We start from the raw sequence: 11,648 nt of genomic DNA, 5'->3' as shown, positions 1-11,648 counted from the left end.
TCCTTCACATGGATTTTTTTGTCATAACGAATAATGTGTTAAAAGATGAGTTTGAATGGAGGCATTGATTCGACTTATCTTCTTTATAGTACACTCATTGGACTTCTCTTGGTCTAATGGATTCTCTTGTTGATTATGTTCACATCCATGACCTTCATCTAACAGTTAAAGATTTTTAATCAACACCGCCACCTCACATCCACCACTTGCATACTTGGCTCCATCATTACATCATCATTGAGCTCATCACCAAAATTCTAAGCTTCAACCCAAATATATATTATGTCTTCATTTGGTTTGATCACATAAATGGTACTTACATTGTTACATTGATAAGAGTGACTACTCTCGGATCCTCCATAACAAAGAAGATTTATATAATTCAAACATGGAACCTCAATCATGGAATTGCATATGGAAATTATGCTTTCCATAAGATATAAAGTTCCTTTTTTGGCTTGCTTGTCACAACTCTGTTCCTAGCCTCTCTCAGATTCACCATCGCAACATGGTCTCATCGACTATGTGATCTAGATGTGGCCTAGAAGATGAGACTATCCTTCATTATATTTGTGGCAATATGGATTCCATAAACCTTTGGTTGTGCCTTATGTTTAACCATCCCAATTTCTTCTCGACCATGATGAAAATGCTTGAATAAAAAATTAGATACATGGTACTCATCATAACCTCTTTGCAATGGGAATCTGGTGAGCTTAGAGAAATAAAAACTCCAAACGTATATCACATGAAACCATCTTCGGTTATATAGTCTCCTTGAGAGACTATTTTTTTCATTCGCTTCAATAAACCTCACACAATTACTCTTGCATTAGCTTTGGCTTCACCTTTCGCACCTCATATGAGACATGACAACGTGGCTTCTCTAATTTTATTCCAAACTATTCAAATATACTCCACACTGAAATCTGGATCATTCGTAAAAGGTTCTCATTAGTCAAAGATATGTGCATTTCTAATTTGGCTTGTTACACATACTCTTCACTCAATATCAAACTCATTAAGACAACTTTTAAGAAGTATCATAAACACACGATATTGATCCAAATTATTAAAGATATCTTATTGAGAACACTCTTTTTAGAATTATCCACACCCTCTAAGAAGACAATCAAAATGCATGTTGCATGGATTCACACCTCCCTTCCTCTGGAATTGAGTTACATTTTTATAAGATTTTTTTTTTACAATCTAAGTGCAAGAATTTTGCTTTTAATAACTTAGTTTGTTTTCTTTCTTTTGTTTTTCTTTGTAACTAAAAAATACATCTTTATCTTTATAAACCTTCATTAAACGAGATACATATAAATGTTTCACTAATTCTTAAAACTTTCATCATTAATTAATTATATTTAAGTTCGATTCAAAATTAGTAACATCATTATAACTATATATACCACAGCAGTTTTTTTGGATTGTGAAAATAGACATCCAATATACTAATATTAGATACACCTATTAAGACAAATGGACCTAATTTCATGACTCAAACGAGACATGCAAACATTTCTCACTTCTTCCAAAGGACATAAGTTAAGACATCTACTAGTGGCTAGCTATGGCCCATGAATATGCTAAAACTTGTTCTAGTGAAAACTTGGATGAGTATGTGTGCCTTCATAGGTTGTTATCACATAACTCGGATCATCCACATCTCTCTCAACTCTCTTTTTCACTTGGCATCCATCTTTAGAACATCTATAATAGTTCCTGTAATCAAATCACCAAAAATTCTCAATCAACACAAATATATATGTTTTGAAGCAGCTATTTATTCATAAAAAAAAAATATCAAAAATGAAAAGTTCTAATGTTTACAAGTTACCTTGGATTAGGGCTGTTTTTTACCATCTTCTTTCCATACTTCCTCCACTTGAATCCATCATCCAGAATCTCAACCTCTGACTTTGTTTTGAATGCAACTTTATCTTTAACTTCCTTCTTCTCACCTTCACTCCTGGAAGCTGGTCCTTCGATTCGGCTTCCACTTCCTCCAAAATCAGCTACTAATTCATTGTCTTGGTTGGTGACATGTTCGGCAAGAAATGGCTCTGGATTATCATCTGGCCATTGATCATCGTCAAATTTCAAGTACTCAGAAGGCTCCAAAGGCCACTGGTTGGTGAAATCACTGTCAGGTGAATATGGATTTTTATCTGTCATAATTTTTTTTTTGCAACTGGTATACAGTTATGAAAAAAAAACATCATGGTATGTGTATATATACATAAATATAAAACTCCATAGGTTTTGTTTAATGATGATGCAGCTTCATAGTAAGTTTCGTAGGAACTATATTAGGAAACTTCTGTGATATATACAAAATGATGAGTGGGAATAAAAGTATGATAGATAGAACAAGGTGAGGGTGGGGCATGGTTGGAAAGACTAATGGAAGACTTTCAAGTGGTTTTAAATATTGTAGCAAACGTAAGAATTTTGTTGTTAAATGTTAATGGGGGCAGCAAATCTCGTGGTTAGACTTATCACAACTAGAAATTGCAAGTCAATGGTGATGCTGATTTCTGAGTTTATTCGAACCATAGGGTTTAATTTATTTACATTATGTCTCTTGTTTATTTGTAGACCAATTGATAATATAATAACTATTAAAAATTCACATTTGAGATTCTGAATTCCAACTAGTTGCAGACTATATTATAAGAGTAAAACCCTTTTTTATAATATTTTTTATATTTCAATGATAATTATCTTGAAATCTTTTTTATTAAATTTTATGACAGTAGAGTACAAAATTCAATTTTAAATAACTTTTGATGAGCTTTACTAATTTTTTAAAGATTTTTATTTTATTTTATTTTACTTTGTGTTGCTTCATAATTTATAATATGAGTTGAAATTATATATGTAGAATAATGTAGAAGATTTTGGATATAAGATAAATTCATGCAATTGTATCATGTAGAGTAATGTAGAAGATTTTTGATATAAGATAAAATCATGCAATTGTATCATGTACTGAAGCATCATTACTTTTTTCCTTTCTTAGTTATTTCAGTATTTATAAGAAACAGGGTGATTATTTCAGTATTTATAAGAAACGGGGTGGTCCAACAAATTTAGAGGTCTAAAGAAAAATTAAAATATTTTTTTTAAAAGTGAAAACATATTGATAAAATTTGTATTAATTTTTTATTTTAAAAGAAAATGAACTATCAATTAATTTTTTAAATTATTATTCAAAATTTTATTTTAAAATAAAATAAACTATCAATAAATTTTTTAAATTATTATTTTTTCAACTAAGTTTCTAAATAACATAAAATCAATTAATAATATTTAAAACATTACTAATTTAATGTACTTCTTGAGCTATATAATAAAATTAATTAGTTATTATAATTTTATAATTTAAAAATTATATTAAAATGCAAGTATCATTTTAGAAACTTAATTTAAAATTATTCTTTAAAAAGATTTATTTCTGTTCATGTATAAACAATAGTAAAAAAAAATTATGACCAAACAAAAATAAATAAGATATTAAAATCAAAATTACACATAATTTTTTCAAATAAAAAATAAAATAACTATATCAATTTAATATTTATTTTTTTATAGATAAATATTTATAAAATTTTAAATTAATCCATAGATATACTTGTCAATAAAAATAAATTTGTTAAACGATATTATTAATTATTATAAAAATGGATAAAAGTAAGACTTAAAAAAGCTAAAATGGCAGGATTTGAAATGTCAACCAGTTAGTTACTCCTTCCGTTCCTTTTTAAGTGTCATTTTTTGACTTTATACACATACCAAGGAAGTTAATCATTATTGTTACTTTTCAAATAATAATTCTTGTTTTATTTATAATACCCTTAATTATTTACCACATTCATTTTATTTTCTCTTTCTATATATAATAATTATCTATGGATAATTTTGACAAAATTGCAATTAATACTACCTTGAACTTTGCAAATGACAATTAAAAAGAAACAATTTTTTTACAAAAAATGGAGAGGGGTATATAAAAACTACTTCACCACTTGGCTACCAGAACACACATACATATATTTCCTTTACAGAAATATATTCGCGTACCAATTTATTTGGAGATCTGATTTATTGAAAAGAAAAAAAAAGTGAGGACCATGGCAAAAGCCTTGTTCCTCTTATCCTTGGGCCGGGCCTGATAAGAAATAATTAATCTCATGATTACATTTGTAATTGTTTTAAGGGTAATGCTAAGAGGTAAATATATTAAAAATTTATTGGAAATTGTGTGTTAAATTTAATATAACTTTATAATTAATGGTGTTATTACTTTTTTCAATATGAATTTTCCATTTGTGGGTTTTTTTAACATGTGCCCTTGAGGCACAAGTTAGCATTACCCTTGTTTTAATCATTAAAAATGATTTTTGCATGGTATCTGAATAAGGTTTAATTCATCCCTAACCTAGCAATGACTTTATCACGGTGAGTGAAAAAAAATAGAGTTCGTCCAAAATAGAGATTTGTGTGGTTCTGCCTAGCTCATCCAAATGGCCCTCTCTTCTCAACACAAGCCAAAAATCCAACCAATATGAGAGGTTTGTATGTATTTTCATTCAAGGAAGGAAAAGTAAATTTTTGCAGACTCCGAACAACTAGAAAAAGATGGTCCTAACCTTTCAAAATGGAAGCTAGAAAACAACCTTATAATGTCTTGGCTCCTAAATACTATGATAAATAAAATTTGAGAAAATTTCATGTATTAGAATACCGTAAAAGAAATTTGGGATGCATTGAAGGATACATGTTTGAATGTTGATAATGCACTTGCCATTTTTGAAATAAAAAGTTTATTGCATGATCTGCGACAAGGTGAATCTTCAGTCACTTAGGCTATGTTTGGATTGATGGAACATAATGGAGCTGATGGAACATAACGGAGTGGAGAGGAATGGAACACAATAGAGTGGAAAGGAGTGAAGCGGAATGGAATATAGATCCCACTCCATTATTTGGTTACTTTATTAAAAATATCTCATTCCATCACATACACCCCAAATTGGGTTGAACAAAAAATAGAGATTTGGATGGATTTGGATGGAATGGATTCCATCATGTTCCATTTCATTCCTTCAATTATTTGCAAATCCAAACAATGGAATCCCTTAGTATTTCAATGCACTCAGTCGATACTAGTAACAGTTGGATGCATATTGGATGCATATGAAGAAATGGAAACATCCTGATGACAAGAAGAAATATCAGGAGCTGATTGAAAGAGATAGAATTTACAACTTTTTATTAGGAGTCAACAAAGACGTTGGTGATGTTCGTGGGAGGGTTCTTGGAACTAAACCACACCCAAAACGTAGGAAGTGTTCTCAAAAGTATGAAGAGAAGAGAGAAAAAGAAAGGTCGTGCTAGGAAACAATGTGACTATCTCAATTGTTGAAAGCTCAACCTTGGTAGCTAAAGAAAATTAGTCGTGGCCATCATAGAGGAAGAATATGACATAGTGTGATCATTGTAAGAAATGTGGACACACTCGAGAAAATTGTTGGGTTATCCATGGGAAACCAACATATGTTAGGCTATTCCATAATAGGAAAACTAGAGGCTACACAATCTATAATACAACTCAGGAAGGAAGGACAGGTGTTGACCCAGCCCCTTTCAGTAAAGAACAAATGGAAGCTCTACAAATCTTCTACAACAAACTCTAAAAAACACTAGAAAAACTATCGGTACAACAACAATATCCCAGCAATGTTATTTTCTATATGTCTTAAGTGCTAAAAAAAGGTAAAACAAAACCTTGGATTATTGATTATGGAGCTTTAAATCACATGATTGGAGATATAACAATATTTTACTCTTATTTTCCATGTCAAGATCATTCAACAGTAAGGATAATTGATGGTACACTCTCAAGGGTGGTTGGTAGAGGTTAAGTTTTTATTACACAAAATAACACTCTAAATTTAGTTCATTCAACACGAATTCTCCGAACAGAAATCAATCACACGATACCTCACCGTTTCACTCGTGTTTTCCGTGGTGTTTTCCTGTGGATCTGAATCGGAGCTCTAGATACCAATTGTTGGTGCACATAGTGATAAAGAGGAACAATGGAAATAAGAGAAAGAGAGAATAATAACAAACTTTCACTACTCTAACAAACGGTTACAGCAAAATGCACGCGCACACGCACACACTGCAAAAGGAATAATGATGCTCACGCCACTCACTTACTTAAATACAAGTGAGATTTAAGTAGAAATACTAAAATACCCTCTAACAAGCTTTGTCTACAAGTTTCTGAAAAATGAATTAATTCTAATAGTATTTATGTTTGTAATTTGACTCCTTTATAGGTTGAGTGCTTCTTGTACTCTTGGTAATTTAAGTTTCTTGCTTATAAAAAATAAATAACAAAATATTATAAAAGTAAACATATATGTAATGTTGGTGATTTTAGTATCACCCATGATTTTAGTAGTAATGAGATTTACTCTAGGCCGATGCAATTATGCGTTAAAGCTTGGAAACGAGTTAGGAGTAGTGCGGAGTGCACGCTCGTAGAGCCAACGTGTAATTGACTGCAAGTAATTGAAAACTGGGTTCCAAGGGGCGAAGCCGTTATTACCGTTTTGTTGAAAAGGTATGACTTTTGAACGTTTGAACCTTCCCAACCGTTATTACCGTTTTTCTTGAAAAGGTATGACTTTTGAACGTTTGAACCTTCCCAACCGTTATTACCGTTTTTCTTGAAAAGGTATGACTTTTCGTTTTCAGTTTTCGTTCTCCTATAAAAAGGGGAAATCTGGCCTCGGTTTAGGGTTACACACAAAAACCATTCTACGTTCCAGAATCTTTCTTTTGCCAGAAACATTCTTTCTTCAAGAATTATCCCCACAAAGATTTCGTGAACCCAGGCATAAATAGGGTCGAAATACTTTGTTCGGAAAGTGAACGAACACGATTCTTCGAAGATTATCCAGGATTATCAATTAATTATCTAACAAACGAACAAAGTATTCATCTGATAATCATGGCTGGAGGAAACACCGTCAAGGAGATGACCAGAAATTTCGGAAAATTGGACAAGTTTCAAGGACAAGATTTCAGGCGTTGGCAAAAGAAGATGCATTTCATGTTGACAACGTTGAAGGTGGTGCATGTCCTATCTACACCGATTCCAGAAATTCGGGAAGATGACACAGTTGAAAATCTGAGACGCAGATCAAAGTGGGAGAACGACGACTACATATGCAGAGGGCACATTCTTAACGGTATGTCTGATCCCTTATTTGATATTTACCAAAACATAGAATCTGCAAAGGAATTGTGGGATTGTCTCGAATCCAAGTACATGGCAGAGGACTCATCCAGTAAAAAGTTTCTGGTGACTGATTTCAACAACTACAAAATGGTTGAATCAAGGTCTGTCATGGAACAATTCAATGAACTCCTCCGAATCCTTGGACAGTTCACACTACACGGATTAAATATGGATGAAACAATATCTGTCTCAAGCATCATAGACAAGTTGCCTCCTTCGTGGAAAGATTTCAAACACAATCTGAAACATGGAAAAGACGAACTGTCTTTGATCCAACTTGGAAGTCACTTGCGCATAGAAGAATCTCTAAGAGCGCAGGAGGATAACAAAGGAAAAGGCAAAGAAATTGTTGGACCCTCGGTTAATATGATCGAAGAGGGTGGTAGGAATGGTAACAACAAAAACAAAGGAAAGAAGCGTGCTTTCAAGGACAATAAGGGCAGTTTCGGTGCTAACAAGAAACCGAAATTAGAATGCTGGAAGTGTGGTAAAACAGGCCACTTCAAGAGGGATTGTCGCTTCGTTAAAAAGCACGATAACGTGAATGCAAGTGGTTCAGGAAAGGGGTCTAAGGACCAATCCGAAAACCAAGGTCAGAAATCAATTCGTGATTTGAATAGTTTAATTAAACATTCTGTTTCACTAAATTCTGAAGCATTCTATGTGCAGGATGATGCTACCGCATGGTGGATTGATTCTGGCGCCACTACACATGTTTGCAAGGATCGTTTCTGGTTCAAGACTTTTGTTCCAGTGGAAGATGGTTCTGTCCTCTACATGGGAGATGATCACTTCGCTCCCGTTGAAGGCAAAGGAAACGTGGTGTTAGAATTCAGTTCCGAAAAAACTATTACTTTGTTTAATGTTTTGTATGTTCCTAAATTACGAAAGAATTTAATTTCTGGCCCTGTATTAAATAAGCTTGGATACAAGCAAGTGTGTGAATCAGATAAATATGTATTATCAAAGTCTGGTGTGTTTGTAGGATTTGGATATTATAATAATGGTATGTTTATGATGAATTTGAATGGAGTTCCTAATGATTCTGGTTCTGTATTTATGTCCTCTTCGAATATTATCAATTCTTCGTTATGGCATGCTCGCCTAGGACATGTACATTATAAAAGAATGCATGAAATGTCTAAAGATAAATTAATTCCTAATCTTGATAAAAATGTAGAAAAGTGTAAAACTTGCATGTTAACTAAGATAACTAGGCAACCATTTAAAAGTGTAACAAGGAAATCTGTCATTCTTGAGTTGATACATAGTGATTTATGTGATTTGCATGCTACTCCATCATTAGGGCATAAAAAATATTTTGTCACTTTCATAGATGACACATCTAGATTCTGCTATGTCTATTTGTTGCACGCTAAGGACGAAGCCTTAGATAAATTCAAAATTTATAAAACTGAAGTTGAAGTGCAACAAAATGTGTTGATTAAAACATTACGCACAGATAGAGGTGGTGAATATTATGATCCTGTGTTTTTCCAATCCGTAGGAATCATTCATGAGACTACGGCTCCTTACACACCTCAACAAAATGGTGTGGCTGAAAGGAAAAATAGAGTGCTAAAAGAAATGGTGAATGCCATGTTATCTTACTCTGGTCTGAGTGAAGGATTTTGGGGAGAAGCCATGTTAACGGCATGCTATTTGTTAAATAGAGTTCCCAATAAAAGGAACAAAACTACCCCATATGAACTTTGGTATAAGAAACGACCCAACCTGACATTTCTACGTGTTTGGGGTTGTAGGGCCGTGGTTAGACTCCCGGACCCAAAAAGGAAAACTTTGGGTGAAAAGGGTGTAGCTTGCATCTTTGTTGGATATGCTGAGCACTCCAAGGCCTATAGGTTCTATGTTATAGAGCCTAATGACTCGATCTCTATTAACACAATTATAGAATCGAGAGATGCCATATTTGATGAGAACTGTTTCTCCTCTGTACCTAGACCAAAGGACTCTATACCTATTTCAGATGAATCTCTAAGAGATGATCATTCAAATGATGTGCCAAGTCAAGCACTTGAACCCCGTAGGAGCAAAAGAGCTAGAAAAACTAAATCTTATGGATCTGATTTCCAACTATATTTAGTTGAGGGATCAAAGGATCAGATTGACACTCAATATTATTATTGCTATAGTATTGAAGAGGATCCAAGAACGTATGATGAAGCTATCAAATCTCGAGATTCTGCTTTTTGGAAAGAAGCAATTGATGAAGAGATTGGCTCTATCATGGAAAATAATACTTGGATACTATCTGATTTACCACCAGGTTGCAAACCATTGGGTTGCAAATGGATCTTCAAAAAGAAGATGAAAGTCGATGGTACAATTGACAAGTTTAAAGCTAGACTAGTTATCCAAGGCTTCAGACAAAAGGAAGGGATTGATTATTTCGATACCTATGCTCCTGTTGCCCGTATCACTACTATTAGATTGTTGATTGCCTTGGCGGCTATTCATAATCTAGTGATTCACCAAATGGATGTCAAAACAGCATTTCTGAATGGTCATTTGGAAGAAGAAGTGTATATGAAGCAACCTGAAGGTTTTGTAATGCCTGGTAATGAACATAAAGTGTGTAAACTAATTAAGTCATTATATGGGCTAAAACAAGCTCCGAAGCAGTGGCATCAAAAGTTTGATGAGGTTGTTTTGTCCAATGGTTTCATTCTAAACCAAGCTGACAAATGTGTATATAGCAAATTTGATACATCCGGTAAAGGAGTTTTCATTTGCTTATATGTTGATGACATGTTGATCTTTGGCACCGACCAAAATCAAATTGATATAACAAAGAATTTCTTGTCATCAAAGTTCTCCATGAAAGATATGGGAGAAGCGGACGTTATTCTAGGAATTAAGATTAAACGGGAAAATAAAGGGATTGTAATTACGCAATCTCATTACATTGAGAAAATGCTCAAGAAGTTCAATTGTGAAAGTTGTTCTCCAGTAAGTACTCCAATGGATCCGGGAGAAAAACTTATGCCAAATACAGGTAAACCTGTAGATCAACTCGAATATTCAAGAGCTATAGGCTCTTTGATGTATGCTAAGATTAGCACTCGACCGGATATTGCTTATGCGGTTGGAAAGTTGAGCAGATTTACGAGTAATCCTAGCCGGCATCATTGGCATGCGATAACTAGGGTATTCAAGTACTTGAAGGGTACAATGAATTATGGATTGTCATATATGGGATTTCCTTCGGTGTTAGAGGGTTATTCGGATGCTAGTTGGATAAATAATGCTGAAGATTCATCCTCTACAAGTGGATGGGTGTTCTTGCTTGGGGGAGGTGCTATCTCATGGGCTTCCAAGAAGCAAACATGTATAACTAGTTCCACAATGGAATCTGAGTTTGTAGCATTAGCTGCTGCTGGTAAAGAAGCAGAATGGCTAAGGAACTTGGTATACGAGATTCCGATATGGCCTAAACCGATATCACCAATTTCTATCCGTTGTGATAGTACTGCCACATTGGCTAAAGCTTATAGTCAAATATACAATGGAAAGTCTAGACATTTGGGTGTCAGACATAGTATGATTAGAGAATTAATCATGAATGGGGTGATATCTATAGAGTTTGTTCGGTCGCAACAAAACTTAGCTGACCACTTGACGAAGGGGTTAGCTAGAGACTTAGTAAAGAAGTCGGTAATAGGGATGGGATTAAAGTCCATTTAAATCTATTAGCTTTGATATACCCAATTCCCTTCTAATATGACGTTAGAAGCAGAATTCAATGTGGAAAGATCATAGTTAAAGATTGGAGCAATTATATTTATCTTCCCAGGGTATGTGCTCAGACCTGCAAGTGATGGTTAGGTTGAAGTATATCTTCTTAATGGTTCTTTTGAAAAATTGTAAATGCAGGTACAAGATTAAAAGAATCACCTATGTAAGCATGAAGTTTTGCCGCTTCAAGAAGTTTGGACTTGGCTTCCTATATGCTTATTAATGGATAAGGACACATGGCTTGTAAAGTGTCAAGTATGAATAGTAGAGTATTGTAAGAAACATATGTGTACTATATCTTCTGACATTCAAATGGATTGACGGGTTCAATCGCTATGACACCCAGATTTTCGAGTGTTTGAAATGTGTATTTGTACTAAAATGAAAATTCAATCGCAAGACATTTTCGTTTATGCATCTGTTTGATTGTAATATACCCTTATATATTTTATTGTATATATTAAGTAAATCAAGGATTACACTAAAATGGGGGGGATTTGTTGGTGATTTTAGTATCACCCATGATTTTAGTAGTAATGAGATTTACTCTAGGCCGATGCAATTA

The 11,648-nt window shown here is 33.6% G+C and overlaps 1 protein-coding gene across 1 annotated transcript; it reads right to left on the bottom strand.

The window, feature by feature from the left end:
- Window positions 1-1,341: 1,341 nt before the first annotated feature.
- Window positions 1,342-2,374, bottom strand: LOC127087897 (probable WRKY transcription factor 50). The gene is made up of 2 exons (XM_051028814.1): window positions 1,847-2,374; window positions 1,342-1,731 (listed from the first exon to the last, which is right to left on the bottom strand). Exons 1-2 carry the CDS (start codon window positions 2,182-2,184, stop codon window positions 1,608-1,610), a joined length of 462 nt encoding a protein of 153 aa, XP_050884771.1. The 5' UTR covers window positions 2,185-2,374; the 3' UTR covers window positions 1,342-1,607.
- Window positions 2,375-11,648: the final 9,274 nt, after the last annotated feature.

The sequence above is a fragment of the Lathyrus oleraceus genome, chromosome 5 (genome assembly GCF_024323335.1).
Source record: "Lathyrus oleraceus cultivar Zhongwan6 chromosome 5, CAAS_Psat_ZW6_1.0, whole genome shotgun sequence".
Classification (NCBI taxonomy): Eukaryota; Viridiplantae; Streptophyta; class Magnoliopsida; order Fabales; family Fabaceae; genus Lathyrus; species Lathyrus oleraceus.
The sequence above is the reverse complement of the archived record's forward strand: the minus strand, read 5'-3'. Positions and strand labels throughout refer to the sequence as shown.

Excerpts from the sequence above, each read along its gene's own strand:
- LOC127087897 (XM_051028814.1), bottom strand. The coding sequence starts at position 2,184 with ATGACAGATAAAAATCCATATTCACCTGACAGTGATTTCACCAACCAG. Across the intron at positions 1,732-1,846 it reads AAAAACAGCCCTAATCCAAG|GAACTATTATAGATGTTCTA; the intron begins GTAACTTGTAAA and ends ATTTGATTACAG.